Source organism: Lynx canadensis, chromosome B3 (genome assembly GCF_007474595.2).
Source record: "Lynx canadensis isolate LIC74 chromosome B3, mLynCan4.pri.v2, whole genome shotgun sequence".
NCBI lineage: Eukaryota > Metazoa > Chordata > Mammalia > Carnivora > Felidae > Lynx > Lynx canadensis.
Window position 1 is genome coordinate 145,436,382 of NC_044308.2, and position 20,099 is coordinate 145,456,480.

General features: G+C 66.3%; 1 protein-coding gene across 1 annotated transcript; it reads left to right on the forward strand.

Annotated features, from left to right (window-relative positions):
• The first annotated feature begins 12,454 nt into the window (after window positions 1-12,454).
• On the forward strand, window positions 12,455-19,305 carry CLBA1 (clathrin binding box of aftiphilin containing 1). Its single transcript, XM_030320126.1, has 5 exons — window positions 12,455-12,904; window positions 14,468-14,613; window positions 16,177-16,306; window positions 17,377-17,490; window positions 18,504-19,305. Exons 1-5 carry the CDS (start codon window positions 12,455-12,457, stop codon window positions 18,666-18,668), a joined length of 1,005 nt encoding a protein of 334 aa, XP_030175986.1. The 3' UTR covers window positions 18,669-19,305.
• Window positions 19,306-20,099: the final 794 nt, after the last annotated feature.

The following is a 20,099-nucleotide window of genomic DNA, read 5'->3' on the forward strand; positions in this document are numbered from 1 at the left end:
CCTCAGGCCTGCCTGGAGCCCCACCAGAGGGATGGGCGGCCCCCTCACAGGCCCGGAGCTGGGCCAGGTCCCTCCCCCTGGGCTTCAAGGAGCGGGGGAGCCCGCCCCTCCCCCAGAGCCCCCCCCCCGCCCCCGCCCCAGCCCAAGCAGCTGACTGGGAGAGGAAACGCCCGCCCGCCCAGGGATGTCTGAGTCACTACCACCCGCCCGTGCAGTCCAGTCCAGTCCTGCTGTGTAGACAGGTACGCAGATGCAGATGTCAGATAGGACGCTCCGGGCAAGCTTTTCTCGGGCCCCGCGCCTCAGTTTCCCTGCAGGAAGCTGGCCAGGCTAGGGGGTGCAGGGCAGGGGAGGCACAGCCCAAGGCGTACATAGGCCCTTCCAACAAAGTCCTGCCCCATCTGGGCCGAGGCCCCGGCCCAGGGCACAGCCAGCTCCTTCCACAGCAGACACCGGCAAGGCCAGAGCAGGGAAGGACCCAGCCCACCCAGGGCCCCGGGTGAGCGAGTGACCTTGTGGGGGGGGGGGGCACTGCTCACCCGCCCAGTCCCCCTGGGGCAGCCTGACCCCGGCCACCCTTCCAGCCCTGCTGCCACCTCTCCAGGTGGGTGCCTTGGGGCCCAGGAACCTGCATCTGTCACCCCCTCCCCAGTCACTTGGCTAGAAGTGGTGGCTGAAGACCCCAGTCATCTGCTCCCCAAAGCTCCGGCTGCCTGGTCTGCCACATCTGGTCACCTCACCCTGCCGGCCCCAGGACTCAGCTCCCACGCTGGGCACCGAGGGGCGGGTGGGAAGACGCGGACCCCAGGCCCGACCGGGCTGCAGGAGCCCCGGCAGGCCCGGGCAGGACCGCACCCGCCGTGCCATCGGCAGATCTCTTGCTGGGTCCCAGAGCCGCCCCGCCCCGCGCCCCACGGCCCCGCGGGGTGGGGCCCGGCTGGCTGCTGGCATCTGCACCCCACGAGCAGGTCGGAGCAGGCCTGCACAGCTGAGGGACCCACACGGGGTTCCAGGGCAGTGTGGGGTCAGGCCCGGCCCTGGGGAGGAGGCAGTGGGGCGGCCGAGCACACACCCCTGCCTGACACCACAGGCCAGGATCAGCAAGGTTGGGGGCTCTGGGGACGGCCGAGGGCAGCAGGCCCCACAGCAGCACAGGAGAAGCCAGGGGTGGCCTGGGGTGTGGTGCCGGGAAGGGGGATCCCAGGGAGGAAGGAGACTCTGGCCAGCCTGGGCCCGGGGCGTCGGGCACTCTTGAGCCCAGGGGTGGGCCACCAGTCCGGGAAGGAACGATGGCACCCAGGCCTCTCCCAGCCTCCCCTGTCCCTGAAACTTTAACGGTCACAGATGACTCTATGTCCAGTGAGACAGGAAAGCTGGTGGCCCAGACGGTCCTCACCTGGGAGCTCTTTGTTTCCTGCCTGACACCCAGCAGATGTCACCTCCCCCAGGGCAGGGATGAGCCTCCCCGGAGGAGAAGCAGGGTCACCCCGCCCCTCCTCTCCTGAGCCCGGGTGCCCCAAACCCACAGAGCCACGTCCCCAGCCTCCCGATCCGCCGGCCGCAGGCCCTGGGCCCTGCCATAGCCCTGGTTCCCCGGCAGCCCGCAGGCTGCAGCCCTGCCCTCCCCTCCCCGACACCCCCCCCCAGGCGCCCAGGGGTGCACGTGCTGCTTACTCTGCCCGGAGTGCTTTCCCAGCTCGGACCCTGGCCTCTCTCCCACGTGTGGCCCGTGGCCAGCGCTGTGTGCGGGCGGCTCCCCTGCCCGTGGTTCCACGCAGGTGCCAGCCAGATGGGAGAACTGGACATACAGGGCTCTGGGTCCAGACCACCGTGGCCTTGCAGGGGCAAGACCTTTCATTCCTCGTCCCCCGGATAGTGTCCAGTCCCACGGGGGACCCACCCGGCTCTCCGGCCGGTAAGGGCCACGGTGCAAGGCCCTGCCCGCCTGCCGGTCCCCCGCCGCCGGCCCCCCCCCGTGGCCGGGCAGGTGCTAGGGCAGCTGAAGGGGGTCTGATGAGCTGCGGCAGCACGGGTCCTGAGGGCCAGGCTGCCCAGCACACGTGTGCTGATGCCCACTGCACAGGTGGTTAAAGCCACCTGCACCCTGGGCTCCCACTCGGAGCCACCGTGGGAGCTCAGCTGCAGCTGCTGTCCAGGGCCGGGCAGGGCGACGGGGGAGGAGGCCAGGCCCAGGCACGGCGTTCCTAGCGGGGCGTGTCACAGAAGACCCCCGAGGTGCTGGTGCCACCCAGGAGTAAGGCCTGCCAGGGAGGTAGCCCGGGGGGGAGGCCACCCTCTTCCCCACCCGGGAGGGGCCCACGCCGCTCCGGGGAACGAGGGCGTCAACAGGACGTGGGACGTAGGACGCAGGAGGGGGCAGAGCACCAGAGCCTGGCGCAGGTCGCCCAAGGCTGACGCCACTCAGAGCGGCAGCCGGCAGGGGGCTTGAGCCCCAAACACAGGGGGCATGACTTGGCCAAATGGGGTCTCCTGCCCACTAGCCTTCTGGCTCGGGAGGCCCCTCAAGCAGCAGGGGGTGCTGACAGGGAGGTGAGGCCCAGACGGGGACCCCACGAAGTCCCATCCCCAGCTGCTCCTTTCTGACACCCACACCCGGCGATGTGTCCAGGCTGGGGGCGGGGGTGGGGGGGGACAGGGGGAGGGTGGCGGGCGGCGGTGCAGCTCGCAGACCCCCATCAGGATTCCCACCCCAGACCCAGCAGGGCCCGGGAGCCCGCCAGCGAGTCTCTACCCGTGGCTCTCTGCCCACAGGTCCATCAGTCCCCTGGCGGTGATGTGGGTGCCGCGTCCCTCCAGAAAGCTATCTGGGGACGGGGCCCGATGCCACCCCAGGGCAGGGGTGTCCCCCCTCCTGCCTGGCCCCATCTCGTCCCACGGGGACGGCCCTCCTGCCTGCTTGCTTTCCTCTCCCAGACACCTCCGCTCCCCACCCCCAGGCGGCCCGCCCCAGGCTGAACCTGAAACCCAGAAGCCTTCAGCAAAGGGCAGTCAAGGGAGAAAGGATACAGAGAGGGTTGGAATCTGCAGGGGAGTGGGGGGTGGGCCCGGCAAGCCAGGGGGCTACCTGGAAGAGGCAGCTCCTAGCCCAGCCAGGGATGGAAGAGCCCAGCCAGAGGGAGGGAAGGCCATGAGAGCGTTCCTGCCACGGGCTCACTGCCCGACCACAGCGAGCCCCAGTGGAGTGGGGACGCAGGGGAGGCAGGGGGCCTTGGGGCATGGGACCCTCCTAGCACAGCTGGGCCCTCCCCCACCCACTTCCCTGAGACCTTGGGGCAGGAGCAGGCTGTGTGGCCTCAGTTTTCCGCAGGGAGAAGAGCTAGGGTGCCGTCGGGAACACATCTGCCACCACCAGTGGTGGCTTAGAAAATCCGCCCGTTAAAGCTCAGGGAGGGTCGGTACCCCAGCCTAGGACGACCTCTGCTGCCTCCTCCTTGGTGCCCGCCCCTGCCAGGGACACTTTAGGCTGGAGGGGGGCACTGGAGAGCACTGCCTGGGGGGTAGGGCAGAGCCAGCACCTGCCAGACATCACTGCACTGAGAGTGTGGTGTGGCCTCTCTGGCCCCCGTAGAGGCAGAGAGGCTCCGGTGGGGGGGGGGGGTGTGGGGCTCGGCCTCGTCGCTCCCAGACTCAGCGTCCCTGTCTGCAAAATGGGAGCGCAGCCCTGTGCCGGTGCGGACAACCGAGGGCAAAGCCATGAGTGCGGACAGCATAGACACGCTAGCCACCGGCGCTGGCACTCGGCCTCCCTGGCCACACAGCCCTCTGCCCAGCCTCTGCTGCGGACAGCTGTGGTCACTCCCGTTCACAGATACAAGGCACTGCCCGCGGCTCCTGGGAGCCCCAAGCCCAGGGCCGTGCAGAGGCCACCACAGGGACGCCCCACATTGCAACACTCTTGGGAAGGACCCCTGCATTACCACGGCCCCCCACCAAGAAGAGACCACCCAGACCATCCCCCTCATGGTGTGTCACTATAAGCAAGGCCTCCCTGGAGCTGGTGGGGGCTTCTCAGGGTGGGCATGGTGGGGGGGCGGGCCCAGGCCAGGAGTAGGGCACTCCTTGTCAGTCTAAGTTGCCCGGGACCCAGCTCTACCTTGGGAAGAAACTGGCCGTCCCCGGGATAGGAAGGGATGTGACAGCTGATGCCCATCACAGGGCGAAGCGGTTGATGCCCTGTGTGGGGGCAGTGCAGCCAGGTGGAGCCCCCTCCCCACACGGGAATAGGGGAAGGGGCCTGGAAGGAGCTGGGGGCCAGCTGCCTCGGACTGGCCGAGGCGCCCGAGCCTGGGCGGATCCCTGAGCGGCGTGTTCCTGGCACAGCCACGAGGGGGCAGCCTCCGGTTGCAGGCTGGACGTGGTTGGCTTCCTTCCCCAGGCTGAGGGTTAGACGTGCACTCAGGCTCTGGGAGGGGTCTTCAGAGGACCTAGCGTGACTGGCCAGAGAAGGCAGGTTTGGACTGGGCAGAAAGACGAGAGCAGAGCAAGACCTGTCCACCTCTGGCCAGCTGGGAAGGAATTGCAGCTGGAAAGACGTGGACCAGCCCCCAGGGGGCCTTATCAGGGATGCTCGTTCCCTAGCTTCTGTGAAGGGTGGGGGAGGGCCTGGCCATCTGCACAGCAGACAGAACCCCCAGGGGCTCCGACCCAGTAGGTCTCCTACTAATGCCCCACGAGAACCACTGACCTCATTCCCTAAGAGCAGAGGGGTTTGTAGGCAGGATGTGAGGGGTGGCCAGGGAACCACCAGGTCAAAGCAGAGAATGGAGGTCTCGGCTGGGGAGGGGTGCCCGAACAGGCCTTTTCAAGGCAGGAGGGCGGATGAGACGGCCTTAGACCCTGCATCTTGGGAGCCTCTGGGTAGCCTGTGAGCGGGGGGGCGGCGGGGGTCGGGGGGTGGCAGAGGCCAGTGTGGAATGCTGGAGGCAGGGCGATGGCCCCTCCTTCCCTGTGATGCAGCAGATCCCCCAGGATGTGGGCTGGGGCCACAGTCAGGACCAGGGGGCCGGGGGCCATCATTGTCCCCCAGACAAGGGGGGCCCAAACAGGAGGTCAGCCGTGTTCACCAGAAGGGCCCATGGGGGCTCCTGCTGCAGCTGGAGGGGTGTGCCTAGGCCAAGGGGCCCCCAGAGCCCCTCTGTCTCAGCACACCACTGTCATCATCGACCTCTGTGACCCTGAGCGGTGGGGACCGGGCTGCACCATTGCAGCATGGCCCCAGCACCCCCTAGATGGCAACTGGCCAGATGTCCTGGGTGTGGCTGCCGCACCACTGACCCAGAGCTGCAGGAACGGCCCCTGCCTCACCCCACCCTGCCCTGCAAGATGCTGAGACAGGCAACCTCTGGAACCAGACCTAGTGCGGGGACAGACAGGTAACAAAGAGCTCCTGGTTCCCATTCCGTGGCCAGAGGCGTGGGGAGTGGGAACTGCCCCATGGGCAACACCTGCCTTCCCTTGCCCAGCACTGGGCTACTCTGTGGCCTGATCTCTGACCGCACTCGGGCCCCTCACCAAGCCTCGGACCTCGGGTCCAGCCCCCTCGTTGCCACCACCTAGCCGGTGACCAAGCCACACAGAGGCCACACACTGCACGGGACTCTGGACCAAGGCCGACAGCCCTGACTCGGGGTCCAGCCAGGCTGCTCCTCCCAGAGCAGGTCAGAGGGCAAGCCTGCCAGCTCCCCACGCCTGGTCACCCACGGCCCCCACTCACGCGTGCGGCCCTCCCCAGGCGGCCGCCTCTAGGGACAAGACGACGTCCCAGAGGGTTAGAGCAGGGGGACGGTGGCAGAACGGAAAAGACAGACAGGGATAGTGAGTGACCGAGGCGGGGAGCGACAGAGTGAGTGGCAGGGATGAGTCAGCGAGCGACCCGGAGAGACGGAGTGAGCGGCAGGGACGGAGAGAGGCAGGAGAGAGGCAGCAGGAGGGAAGCAGCCCGAGGCGCAGGACCGCGCGCGAGAGCCCGGGCCGGTCCCCGAGGCGCCCCACCCCGACCCGCCCGGCGCGCGGCCCCGCGCGGAGCCCACCCTCCCGAGGGGAGCGGGCTGCAGGCGGAGAGGAGGCGCACCGCTGCCGGGGGCTCCGGGCCAGGTGGGCAGCACCATGTGGAAACAGTCGCACATCGCGGCGGCCGGGCGGTGCGGGCCGGCGGCGGCCCGTCGCGTCCAGTCGCTGGTCTCGGCTCCGGCGCGCGGGCGGCCGGGTAGCCGGCGGGCGCCGCGCTCTGCCTCCGCTGGCTGGCGCTGCCGCGGGCCGCGAGCCTCTGACTGCGGACCGAGCCGGCGCCCCGGGACCCCGCTGCCGCCCGGACCCCGCCCCGCCCCGCCCCGCCCGCGCCTCATTCAGCCCATTGGCTGCAGCCCGCCAGGCCCCGCCCCCTGGGACCCCGCGGCCGCCCGGACCCTGCCCCGCCCCCGCCCCATCCGGCCCATTGGCTGCAGCCCGCAGGGCCGCGCCCCCTCCCGACCCGGCCACGCCCCCCGGGACCCCGCCGCCGCCCCTCCCGCGTCCAGCCGCCAGTCCCGACCCCTGCGGCGGGCCGGCCCCGCGCCCTCAGCTGGCCTTTCTGGGTCCAGACAGTGGACTCTGGGCCCCTGCCAGGGAGGGGGCTCCACACGCCGCGCCTAGGCTCCCGGACTGGACCCGCGCCCCGCAGTCTTACCTCCCAGCCCAGAGAAGGACATTTCAGCTGGGGGGCGGGGCGCCCTGGGGGCCATAGAGGCCGCGGGAGTCCCAGGAGACGAGGGGCGTGTGATGTGGCCTCACTGGCCCTGCCCTGGGGGCTCCCAGTCTAGAGGTGTGCTCTGCCGGCTAGCACGGTGTTGGGGGTGCATGGGGAGGGGTTCCTGGCAGGCTCCCAAGGGGTCAGTCTAAGCTAGGACGTCAGGAGTGCGGGAAGTTCAGTCCGGAGCCCGGAGTAGTGTGTGTGCGCAGGGCAGGGTAAGAGAGCCCAGGCTAGCTCACGGGGCTGAGAATCAGGTGCCGTGGGGCAGGGGGCAGCAAGACTGGTCAGAGAGCTTTGAAAAGACCACCAGGGGCTGGGACGAGGGGCGGAGGGGGGGGGGGTTTGTCCCTGGGGACGCTGCTGCAAGTCAGAAGCTCTGCAAGACAGTGGGGGCTGGGCCAGAGCAGCAACATGAGGAAGGAGACAAGGACCCAGGATGTTCCAGAAGCCGGCAGGGGGCCTGCTGAAGACTGGAGTGGGGTCGGCTGCGGGCTGGCCTGGGCCCCAGCTTGGCGTTGTGCAGGAGGAGGCTCTCCTCGGCGAATGAGCGGGGAGTGGAGAGGCCCAGGAGAATTCTGTTCCCACCAAGCGGGGAGGGAGCTGCAGTCCGGCCTGACGTAGACCCGGGGAAGGGCGCCTCAGAGGTGTGGGTCCTGCTGGGGCTGGGGCTGGGGGGCCTGGGCCAGCACAGACCCAGAGAAGCATAGCCGCCACCAAGGAGGACCATTCCTGCGGGCTTCCTAGGAATGGTGCTGGTGGTGCCGGGACAGACAGGTGGACGTGCACACACACACGCACACACACGTGTCGAGCTGACACACGCGCTCACACTAACACACAGTCACGGATCTACTTGGTATGTCCCTGTGCACGGAGACGGGCCCACGCCCACGCCCACACATACACCCACGTACCCGTTCGGGCCCATGTGCCCAGATGTGCACAACAGGACACAGACACGCGCACGTGCACTCTACTCCTGGACTCACCCAGCCCGTGGGGCCCAGGTGAGCCTGCCCGGCAGGATGACTCATGCACGCCAGTTCCCGCTAGCCAGGCCGCAGCCGGGCAGCCTTCCAGCAGCGGGTCACACAGGCACGCGCATCGCTTCTGGGAAGAGGCTCTGGCAGCCTCCCGTCCATTGAGCCCACGCCACAGTGGGGCACAGCCCTGTCCTCCAGGTGCAGACCACGGGCTGTGGGTCTCCCCTTTCTTGCCCCGGTGTTTTGTCCTGGGCTGGGCAGCATTGCCCTGGAGCCAGGGACCCTGTGCTCTCCTCTCTTCCTGAGGTCCCGCCCTGCCCTGGCGCTCATGGGTGCAGGGAGGGAGTGCTGTTTGTGTCCCTAGCGTGTCCAGCATCTGTCCAGATCTGTTGGGATCTCAGCCTGCCTGCCTGTCTGCGTATGTGAGTCTGGCTGTGGGGGCCTGGGAACAAGGGAGCGGTCTTGAATAATCAGGGACCTTGGGGTACAGACCCAGCTCTGTGTTCCCCTGCTCCATTGGGTGAGTGACCTTGGTAAAGTCGTGTGGACCCTGGGTCCCTGTCCAAATGAGGCGGTCTCGTTCCATGTGACACGTCCTGATTATCCAGCACGATGCAGGTGGGGCTATGGTGGCTCTTACCAGCTGTGTGGGGGACGGGATGACGGGGCCCTGGGTGGGGAGGCCAGGAGGCTGCCCTGCCTAAGCAGAGGCCAGGAGGAGGGTCCCACTTGGCCCCCAGCTAGCCCCTCTGCAGGCGGGTGGTCCTTGGGACCCCTGACCGGCCAGGGCTTGGGGGAGACCGGGGCCACTTCTGCCCTTGGCCTTGGTGGGGGCTGGGTGGCTTACACTGTCACCCTCGGGCCTTGCTCACTCTGCAGCAAGGGAGTTGGCTCGGCATTGGCTCCGGGCCCCAGATTCAGGGTGGGGGTGGACAGGACACCCCTGCTTCAGAGGCTTCCCCCTCCCCTCTCCTGCCTGCTCTCAGCGGAGAGCTGACTTCACCTGTTATGCTCACCCCGCACACTCCCCTGGGCCCCCTGTGGGCCCCACTTCACCTCTAGGAGGGCCTGGCCCCTCAGCTGTGTGCACCAGTGATGGCGAGCTGCCCCTGCAGACAGGGAGACGGCCCACACACTGGCCCTCACCCACCCAGGGCCAGCCCGACCGGGCCCCACTTCCCCGGGCCCAGTCCCTCCTCCCACCTGCCGACGCCTCAGAAGCCCCAGCCTGGCCCCAGGATCACAGGGGAGACAGGGGAGGACGCTGCCCAGGCAGAGCCTGGGAAGCCCAGCCTTGCCGCTCCCCCCATTCCCCGCCTGTCCCTGCCCCCCAGCCAAAGCCCGGCTGTGAGCCTGCCGCAGAGCCCTGAGCTGCCAGGAGCTGCTGTCGTCACGCCCAGCTACCGCCCCGTCCTGATGGCCCCGCTGGGGATCGACGCCCTGCTGGGGAAGGCCACGGCAGTTGGACACAGCTCGGAAATTGCTGTCCTCCCACCGGCGCGGCGTCTCGGGCTCAACTCATAGCCACCCCCGGCCCAGAGGCGGCCCCCACGTGGCATCTGAGGGTCGGGGTGGCGGGGGACGTGGTGGGTCTGCAGCGCCCCACGCTCTCCCCTGCTGGCCACACGGGCTCCACCTCCTCCCTGGGACCACCGCACCGGGGACACTGGGGGCCACGCCTCGGCCCTGGCCCTGGCCTGCCAGTCAGGGTTCTCAGGCTTGCCCGCAGCCTCCCGAGGCTGGGTACCTGGGAACCAGAGCCTAGGATGCAGGGCACCGGTGGGGCCGGGATGAGGAGTCGTGGCTGCCGGCTCCACAGGCTTAGCCCCTCAGCAGAGTTCGCTCCTCCTGGCTGGCTGTTCTCCGAGCCTCTCTGGTGGGCAGGGAGGCCCGGAACATCAATGATTGATGTCTCCTTGCGGCTGCCGCAGTGCCATAAACAAAAATAGCTCTGCCGTTGTCCCTGCCCTGGCCCGGCCCAGCCCTAGAGGCACGACTGGGTGGTGGGACATCTAGGACCCTGTCGGCCACCATCTGCCCACCCCCCATCCGGTCCTGATACAGGTGGGAGCAGGGGAGCTTCGGGTCTGCTGACCCCTGGCCTCTAACTGCCTCAGTCTCCTACAAGCTGAGTGCCTACTCCAGGCCTGGGGGCAGGTGGCCTCCTTGAGGTCCAAGAGCCCCAGAGAAGCAGGACACCCAGGTGCCTCCGGGGGCAAGGGACGCCTCCCCATCTTCACCAGGCAGTGCTGCGAGGCACACGATACCGTGGGGCTCCGGGCCAGGTGGAGGCTGGCCCCTTCCTCCTGAGGCTCAGCTTGGTGGTGGAGAAGCTGTCCACCACTCCTGTTCGGCGGGGCTGGAGATCAGGGGCGGACGGAGGTGTCCGAGAGGAGGTGGGGGGGCCACGCAGGCTCTTCCTCCTGACCACACTGCACCCAACCCCTCCGCTACCCTCCAGGGAGTCCTGCTTGTGTCTCCTGCACGCCTACTTTAAAGGCAGTACGCTCCCTCTGACCAGTCTCCCCAGCAGGTGAGCCTTTGAAACTTGAACAGAAGCCTGCCCCACCCACCCAGCTGGAGGCCTGGCCCTCAGCCTGTGCCCCCACGTCTCATGCCCGGCCTGCCTGGACGCTGGCCTGAGTAGCCAGGGGCCACCTGTCAGCACCTGGGTTGCACCCCCCTCCCCCACCGCCGAGCACCCAATGGCGAGTCCCCTCTGCCACCTCCTGAGTCTCGGCTCCCCCAAGGCAGCACCTTTTTAGTAGCCAGGGGTCACCGGATATATTAGTCTCCCCTGACTGCTGGAAAAAATAACCACACAGTGGCTTAAACCAACCTGCATTTATTCCCTAACGGTCCCAGGCCTCGGTGGGACTGCGGTCCTCCTGGGGGGGTTCAGGGGAGGTCCAACTTCCTTGTCCCATTCAGCTTCGAGAGGCTGCCCGCATCCCTGGGTTTATAGCCCTGCGTCATTCTGGCCTCTGCCTCTGTCTCTCCATTTTCTCGGACTCCGACCCTCCTGCTTCCTACTTGTAAGGACGTCGGCCTCAACAGCACGATCCAGGACTATCTCCCCATCTCAAAAGCCTGAATGTAATCGTGTCTGTAAAGTCCCTTGTGCCTCGTAAGGCCCCAGATTCACAGGCTCTGGGCATCAGGACGCGCACACCTGCGGGAGGCGTTGTTCAGCTACCACGCCGGGGAATGCAGACCAGCCCGCCTGCACCCTGAAGCTCACTGTGTCTTCCTCAGTCTTCACTGAGGTCCACACAGGGTGCGGGAAACTGCTGAGCTTCGAAGAGCTGGTCCCAGCCCCAGCAACACTTCTCACTCAGGCCTTTGGGCCTGGGCCTCAGTTTCCCCACCTGTACACGACGGCACCACTTCTCCTACCCCTTTCCAGTTGCCTGGACTACGAGCACGGCAAGGACAATGGACGAGGGGGGTCCACGCAGTGGGTACACAGCAGGAGTGCCTGGGATCAACACTGTCCCCGGGGTGACGCCGAGGCAGAAGAGCTGGCATCTGGTCACGTTCCCGCAGCGTCATCAGGTAGGTGTCTGTCCAGAGCTGGGCAGTCTGACCGCATCGCATGCACACTGCAATGCTGGCTCAGGGGAAGGGAGGGGACAGGAGGCTGCAGCCCAGAGGTCAGGTATGATCTCATCTGGTAATTTTCAGAATTAAAACTTCAATAGCTAGGCTGGGAAGGACCAGGGAGAGCGGGCGACTCATGCAAACAGGACAGGGCCCAAGGAGGTCACAGGGTGGAGAAACGTGAGGGGGGGCGGGGGAGACTGGGGAGCGCGGTGAGGCTCAGGCATCTGATGATGGCGCTGGGGAGGCTGGAGTCGAGCTGACTCACCAAGGTGGGTGTCATGAGCCTGGGGTGGGGTCAGATGGGGACCGGCCTGGCCTGCCTGGGAGGGGCTGGCGGGAGGGCCAAGCTGGCCCCTCGGTGCTCCTGCCCCGGGGCGGGAGGCAGCAGGAGGGGCAGGCTGTCCAGGCCCCACACTGGGCCTGCTGTGCCCGGTGTTGGCGTCGCTCCTTCGGCCCGCAGGCGGCGGATCCCCACGCGCCCTCACGCTGGAGGAGCTAGGCTCTGGGATTCGGGGGTCGGCCGGGCGGTGGAGACGGCACCCCCGCGGGTCCGGAATCGGGGGCACCAGGGACGCCGGGCCGCTCCAACTGAACCGAGGACCCTCCTCGTGGGAGGCCAGGGGCCGGGCGGACACGGCGCAGGCGCAGCGGCGGCCGGGCGGGGCGGTGACGTCACGGCGGCGGGCGCCCGGCGCGGGGGCTGGCGCGTTGGCTGGCGCGTTCCGTTGCCAGGCAACGGGCGGGCGTGGGGACTACGGACGGCCGCCGCGCGCGCAGGCAGAGGCGGCGGAGCGGCCGAGGTGGGCTGCAGGCCGGACCCTCGCGGGGACCCAGGGCCCCGCGCCGCCCCCGCTCTCGGGGACTCCTGTGCTCCGGGACACGCCGCTGCGCTGGACCGGCCGCCCGGGCGCGTGCAGGAGGAAGCCGGGCCGCGGCTCCGGCCCCTGCCCCCGGGCGGCTTGTGTCGGTCCCACAGCGACCCTGGCCACACAGCAGGCCTCCCGCGCTGCCGAGGAGGCCCCGGCGGCCCCCGGCCCCCGCCCGGTGCAGCGCTGGGCAGCCCCGGCACGGCGGTGTGGGTGTCTCCCCGCGGCGTCTATGCGGGCCCGGCGGCGCCGAAATGCAGGGCCAGCGGCGGCGGGGGGCAGGGCCCGGTCACGCGCCCCCTGTCTGCGGGTCTCCGCGCGCGGGCAACGAGGGAGCGGGCGAGGTGTCCCTCTACTGGGCCTCTAGAGACAGCGGGGCCAGCCCGGCGCCCGGGAGGCGGAGAGGAGCGGGGGCGCAGTGCGTGAGGAGCGCCCCCAGGACCTCCGGGGGCGGCGACGGCGTTTCCGCCTGCACGGTCAGCACTCCGGACCCTGGGGAGCACAGCAGCGCCTGGGGGGAGTTCGAAGGCTTTCAGGAATCTTCAGCCAAGTCTCCACACTTCTCCCAACCCTTTGAACTCCCGGACAGACACGCGGGACGCGGGCTGCAGAGCGCGGCCTCCACTCCAAAGGAGCGGGGTTCTGGCCAGCCTCAGCGGGGCGGGCCTGGGGCGGCCGGGACCCCCGGCACCTCCGCCTCCGAGGTATTTCTGCCAGTCCCCGTGTCCGCCGCCGCCGCCGTGTGGCACAGCGAGCGCTCTACACGCCGCCGGCCTCCAGCTTCGGTGGGCTGGCCAGGCAGGAGGCCTGTTTGTCTCTTGGCCTTCGTCCTTGGCTGGCTGGCCTCCTGACACAGGGAAGGAACGAGGCTGCAGAAGGGGACCGCGCCTGGGGGGACTCGGGAACTGGGCCGCTTTCTGTGCCCACCCGTCCGGGGTCGGGCACCTCGGCCTCGTCTTGCCTCCCCCCTCCTGAGGCCTCTACGATCCGTGTGCCCACCGTCCCCTCCTTAGGCCTCCAGCATCCGGCTGCCCTCAACCCGGCTGTGCTTTCCTGGCCTCAGGTCGGGCACTTGGGAGAGAGGTTTTTGTCTCAGCTGTCAGTCTGCCTGTTCAGACAGCATCACCAAGGGTCATTTGCAGTCTGTGTGACGATCGGGTGCTGGGGATGGCCCGGAGAGCCCAGGCCTCATCCCCTGGGCGCCCTGCTCTGCCCTTCCCGACCTGACCACCAGGTCTGCCTTTTCTGTGACTGCATCTCATGCGGCTTTTTCTTGTTTTCCTCTTCTGCCCCCGTCTTCTCTTCCTCTACGGTCTCTTCCCAAGGGCTAACCCTGGATTCCACGAGAACAGAGGGAGTAAGATGAAGAAGGGACCAGAAGAAAGGTTCCACTGGTTCTAGGGACGAGCTGTGTGTTTCCTGAGCAGCTGGGCTCTCCCCAGCCTCTGACGGGCCCCTTTGTGCATGGGGCCCGCTCTGCTCACCACTTGTGTTGGAAACAGGACTTGTGTTCCAGCGTGATTAATAGGTCAGGGAACAATCTGAGGATAGTGTGAACTTTGCAGGAGACGCTAGGTGAATGCAGAAAACCACCCCACTGACCTCAATATATACACCGTGCGCACGCATATCTCCAACAGCTCTCTGGGTTCCCGGCCCTGTCGGCTTGCACCCCCGCCCTCGCCCCCAGCCTCCCAGCGTGCACACCTGTCACTTCCTGCTGGACTTCAGACAGCCCTCATTTCAGGGCTTCACGCCCTGACCTTTCCAACCTCAGATCATCTCCCAGGAAATGCCACATTACTGTCGTGCGGGTAGATTTCCCAGCCAGTTAACATGCGGGAAACACATTTTTATGAGTGCCTCTTTCTCACGTGTCTGACGAAGCTTGAGTGTTGTGCCCTAATCTCGCTGTCCCGCACCCCATGGGAACAAGCGTGTCCTGTTTTGGTAACAGTAATGGTACAATCATTACACGTTTCATTTACGCCAAAATTATGTATTTGGTATAAGGTGATGTAATGTATTTTTTCTAGTCTTTTTTTTGTTGTTGTTAATTTATTTTTTAGAGAGAGAACACGGAAGGGGCAGAGAGAGAGAATTCCAAGCAGACTCTGCACCATCAGTGTGGAGCCCGATGTGGGACTCGAACTCACGATCCGTGAGATCATGACCTGAGCTAAAGTCAGATACTTAACCGACTGAGCCACCCGGGCACCCTGTAATGTATCTCTTCTAACGTCCATGTGTTTCTCTCTTCTTTTCAGCTCATTCTCAGCTATGAGGATGTTTTCAGGTTTGCTTTTCAGGAAGTACCAGTCCAGCAGGCAACTGAAGGTGTCTCCCCCTTAGACCGCATCTTAGAAACGAGCAGTGAGGGAAAACCTGGCTGTGGACCTGGACACATACTGTGGTAATGAACTTAAATTGCAGCTAACATTTCTCATGGCAACTCTGAGTTTATGCTTCTGGTTGATAAAGTGGACCTTTATCGGGAGCCCGTCTCTCCTGGAGTCCCCACAACCTTGGGGCCATGGGGCCCTCACGGACAGAGGGGCATGTGGGTTGATGCTCTGGCCACGGTCCCTTCTCTCAGACCCACGTGTGGCCCCCTCCATCCCCATCAGCTCACCGGGGGCAAGGCGGGCCGGCGAGTGCCAGCTCCTGGTGCCTCCCTGCACATGCTGGGGGTGCGGAAAGGACGGGGGCCTGGGCCGTGAGCACAGGAGCCTCCTGGGTGACCTGACCGAACGGTCCTGGGCCCCCAAGAAAACAGCCCAGCACCCTGGAGGGACGTTCCTGACAGCCTGTGTGCATCTGGTGTGGAGCGGAAGGCTGGCCACCCTGGGGACCGGCTTCCTAAAGGAGTCACCATGCGGTTGTTTGCAGACGGCCGTTGCCTAAGGCGCGCTTCCACCGGGACTGACAGAGGGACGAGGGCCGCTCAGTGGGTGGTGTGTCCTGGCGGGAAAGTTTGAGGTCCACTGGGCCAAGGCCACGGCAGGAGGTGAAGGTTGGCGGGAGCTGGCTCCCCTGGCCCCTCCATGCCTCTTTGTCAGAGAGGGAGCTCTGCAGACAGGCCACTCCTGGGGTCCAAGCCGGTGGCTGCCCCCCCCCCCCAGGAAGCCCCGCAGAGGCCTGGGGACAGAGGCCCGAAGCCCAGAGGGCTGTGACCACCATGGCCCAGAGGGCCGTACGCCCTGCGGACGTGGTGCTTCGCCGAGGTGTGGTCCGGGCCAGCAGGCAGGTAGAGGGGCCTCAGGTGGCAGCATGAGCCTCAGACACCCAGAGGGTGGGTGGTCCCGGGGGCCAGGTCTGGCGGGGCTGGGCCCGGTTGTGGGATGGAAGGCGGGGGGTACCTTGGGGTGTGCGAGCAAGAGGACTACTTGGGAATGATGTGGGCACTTGGTGTAACTGCCCCTGCTGTGGTTCTCCGTGGGCACACCTCCCCTTGCCTCGTGGGAGCTGGGCCAGCAACGGGGGACGGCATGTGGTTGAAGGGGGGCTAGAAATCGTGGACGGCACGTGGTGGGGGGATGGCTCGTGACCGTGGACGGTGCGTGCGAGACACCCAGGGGTTCGTCCTCTGAGCGTCGCTCTGCCCCCGGTTTTCGAGTGTCTCTGTGGCACCCAGTGCTGCTCGCGGTCCCCCAGCTGCTGAGGAACAAAACCAGAGGAGCACCGGGCTCTAGGAGCTTCCACCGCTTGGAGGAGACACTGAGTCGTGACGAGAAGTCAGGCAGCGCCAGGGGTGTGCTCTCAGGGGAGAAATAAAGCAGGAGAGGAGGGAAGGCGTGCCGGGTGTCCCCGGGGTAGCAGGTGTTGGCTGAATAAATGCCCGGTGACACGGCCTGGTGTTTCTGCAGGGGACGCTCTGCTCTCAGGATTTTCAAAGGTCCACTGCCCGTCTTTGCTTTTCCTCTGAAGCCTTTCTCGTTACCTTTCAATTAATTTAATTAATGCATTTCTTTTCCAGTTCTGAGGCCAGGAGGCTCTGGGGAGCTCTTCAGAACACAGATAGCACATCCACTTCCCGATGGCTCTGGAGCGAGTCCCGGTGCCAGGAAAACTTGTTGCTTGTTCTCGGAATGGATGCTGCCCGGAAGGTGATGCGGGTGTAGCTGTGACTCCGGGGGTGCAGCCGGGCTCTGCAGGGACCTGGCAGGCCATCCTGAGGCCACGGCCGGGGGGTAGGGGACCTTGTTGCCAGGAAACAGCAGGTGGGAGAGAAGACTCACTGGTTTCCAGCACGGTGGGGGGAGCGTGGAACGCAGGCAGGGAAGGGGCGAGATGGGTCAGTTCTTGGGCATTAGGTACCTGCCCTGCGCCAGGCTGACGGATGTCCCCGCGCGGCCCAGCCCTCGCCGCGCGGTGAGGAGGGGCTGTGGCAGAAGGCGATGACACACACAGCATGGTGGGGGGGCGGCAGGCGGGTTGGGGGGGGGGGCTCCCCTTGAGGAGGGGAGGGTGGAGGAGGGGGCTGGAGCTGCGGCCTGAGCGCAGCAGGCAGAGGTGTGAGGTTAGCCACCAGGTGGGGCCCTCGCACCTGAGCTGGGAGCCGGCAAAGCCGGAGCGGAGGGGTGGCAGGGGAGAGGCTGGCGAGGCCTGGGCTGCAGCGGGAGGGCTGGCTGCGAGTGAGCCGAGAAGCAAATCGCAGCAAGACCAATCTTTTGGCAACGGACTGGGCAGAGACGCTTTTCCGTTTTTATGTGTTATGAAAATGTTCAAACGCGGGAAACCTAAAAGGGGCTCGCAGGCCTCAGCGAAGACAGGGCCTTGGGACCCGAGGCTGTCCTGGCCGAGGGGCCTCGTGGGGCCGGCCAGGAGGGAAGCGAGGGGCCCCGAGGCCGCCCTGGCGCTGTGTTCGTGCGAGGAAAGCGGCCAGGAAGCCGGGGAAGGGGGCGGCCTCCTGAACCGGAGGCTCCGAGGTGGGACAGCTCCAGGGCCGGGGGCTCACCCTGGAGGTGGCGAAAGACTTGACTTGAGGAGGTGGAGGGGCCCTGCAGTCCTGGGGGGACAGGGTGGCCCTGGGCCGGGTGCCAGCAGGATGGGGACCAAGTCACCATGTGGCAGTATTCCAGGGCACTGTGCCAGAGGGCTCTGAGTTGCCAAAGAGAAAGAGCAAAGTGGCCTTTTAGCTTCCTTCTCGCCGGCTGACACTGGTTTGTCTCACTAGGACCTTTCTGGAGACCTGGGTCACGTTCTGGAACGTCCCGACCTCCAAGAGCCTGAAGAACTAGGTGTGCGCACCGTCTGTGCGCAGCCCTGCAGGGCCCTGGTCCACACCCAGGTGAGCCGGCCCCTGGACAGGCCGTGGGCCGTGCTGGCCGCGTGGGTGTGTGTTGGCGCTTCCCACCCAAGTGCCGCAGACTCGTGAGAAAGGCGCGTTCCCACAGTCTGGGCAGGTGCGGCCGGTGGGGGCAGGTCTCCCAGGGGAACTGGAGGGCGGCGGGTGGCCGCAGGGAAACCACAGGACGGCCAGGCTCCACGGGGCAGCGGGTTGGGGGGAGGGGGAGGGGGCGCGGCCAAGCGGGCGGCGGGGGCGGGGCCAAGCGGGCGGCGGGGGCGGGGCTAAGCCTTTCCTGGGAGTGAGGGCGCCTCCGCTCTCCTCCCGGTACCAGGAACTGGGGCACCGGTGGGGTCAGCTCGGCAGGCCCCTGGCCCCAGGCGGGCAGCGGCACACGGGGGACAGTGCGTGCTGGGGAGGGTCGGGCTGCTGCGCGGACGCTGGGAGGGCAGGATGGAGCGTGGGAGAGGGCCCTGTCGCCTGGTCGCACGGGCCATCTGCAGCAACGCCCAAGCACGCTGGTCGACCTGCTCTTTGGAAAATGCCACAGGGCAGGAGGCAGGGACCATCTTAGAGCAGCAAGACATAGAAGCTTCCGCAGCGGCACCACTCACAGTAGCCCACACGTCCGCAGCAGGTGCAGGGGGAGGTTCACAGACGCTGCGGGAAACGGGCGGGAAGGGCCCGACACACAGCACAAGGGCCTTGTGACCCCTCCTAGGAAACGGGCCCACGGCTGCTTGGGGGGGCCACGGGCTGGGGTCGTAGAATCACTCGGGTCGAGGAGGCCCCATGTGGCCCTGGCCCCGGCACGCAGCCTGGCCGTCCTCCCGGCGTGGTGCCCCATTTGCTCTGCGGGAAGCCAGGGAGCCGTCGCGGCATCCTGTGCGCGTTCACGTTGACGGCGTGAGGACAGGAGAGAAAGCCCCGCGGGGCGGGGCGCAGCAGGCCGGCCCCCGGGACAGCGGGTCCGCTGGCCCTTCCACACCCTGACCGTGCCCCTCCTCCCACGCCAGCTCTCGGGGCCCTCCGGCGGCAGACAGGGGAGCCTGACTGCGTGGAGCCTCTTTCTGAAGACCCCCTTACGCAGCAGCGGCCAGTACATCCCAGTTCCACGGAAAAAGAAGATTTTCAGTCCACGTAACCTAAAAATGACCTTGTTTAATAGTAACGTTTGCTAAGACGGGAGTCCTTGGTATTTTTATGAGAAAGTTTACATTTTCTTACTGGCTCAGTTTGCTACTGGAAACCAGAACTATTTTGTGGGGGAGTTTCTCAAACCCCAAGTCGGATTCCTGGGATCCCTGTGCAAACCACTCCCGCGCCTAGTGGTGCACGCTGGGGTCTGACCGCTTTAGGAGTATGTTCTTCTGCAGAGCTGTCCCCAACAGGAAGGAGGCGCCCCGTGCCTCCCAGGAGCTCCGCCCCAGCCTCACATGAACCCGGGTGGCACTGGGGGTCCTCTGCCTGGTGAGGGACCCAGGTCTGGCTGCCGGCGTAGCACTGCGGGGGTCGCACTGGGGTGGCCTGGCTCTCGGTGGGTGGTGTCACCAGGAGACAGCCATCCCGCGCCCAGGAAGCCCTGAGTGTGTTTCGGGTGCACCTTGGGCAGGGCCCACGCGGCAGGAAAGCCAAGCCGTGGTCTCCCCAGAGCCCCGTGAGTGCTCACCTGGACCACTGCCATCCAGTGGCCTCTCTCTGCGTCGGCCCTCCTCTCCAACCCCGAGCAAGCGAGCGTTCTCTGGTTCTGGCGGAGGCACTGAGTTTTGTAAAATTTTATTAAATAAAATGGCCCAGATAAGCCCATGTTCTCGCTGATTCATCTGCTGTGTGGGTCTGTTGCCAGAGTCCTGTCATCTCAGCCTGTGCCTGCCCGGAAGCCCCGGCCCCGTCCCTCTGCAGAGGCCTGGGGACCCCAGGCTGGCAGAGAAGACCTTTCTGTCCCTCCAAGGCCACACTTGTGGCCGGGAGACCACAACAGGGGGCTGGCCTCAGATGCCAGCTCCGTCAACCCAGGTGTCAGACCCAAAGAGTGAGCAGTGGGGACACACTGCTCAGCACTGGGGACATGGTCACTGGTCAGCAGTGGGGACACACTGACCGGCAGATGTCACCTGTCACGGGGAGGACCAGCACAGTGGGTCCTCGGCCACCCTCCGCCAGGCTGCATGTGGTTTTGAGGTTCATGTTAAGGGGCAACAGTTTTGTTTTGTTTCTTTTTAGTGCCATATGTCCGGGAATCTGCCCTGATTTTTTATTTTCAGCCAGAAAAAGGCACAAGTGTTCTCACACTGCTTTCACCAAAGGGCAGAACCACCTTGGGGCCTCCTGGGGCCCTGCCGTCATCTCCAGCCTCTGGTTAAAGTCAGACCTGAAGCTAAAATAGGCCATTCTGTGTCCTGCCTCCTGCCACCCAGAGTCCCTCTCAGACGCGGGCACTGAACCCCCCATGGCTGCCCCCCACCCCACTGCCGGTAAGCCAGCGCCTCACAGACCTCAGAAAAGTGACCGCCCCTGAGCCCCAGCCAGCCCAGCGTCCGGCTCCCCGAGCCAGAGGGAGGGCTGTCCCTGTCCCTCGGTCCGCGTGCAAGTGGACAGCAAGTTTGGCTCTG

Bases quoted from the DNA above. Each gene is read 5' to 3' on its own strand.
- CLBA1 (XM_030320126.1), top strand. From the start codon at position 12,455: ATGCAGGGCCAGCGGCGGCGGGGGGCAGGGCCCGGTCACGCGCCCCCT. The intron at 16,307-17,376 runs GTGATGCGGGTG...TTGTCTCACTAG, and splicing joins GAATGGATGCTGCCCGGAAG to GACCTTTCTGGAGACCTGGG. The intron at 17,491-18,503 runs GTGAGCCGGCCC...CTCCCACGCCAG, and splicing joins GGGCCCTGGTCCACACCCAG to CTCTCGGGGCCCTCCGGCGG.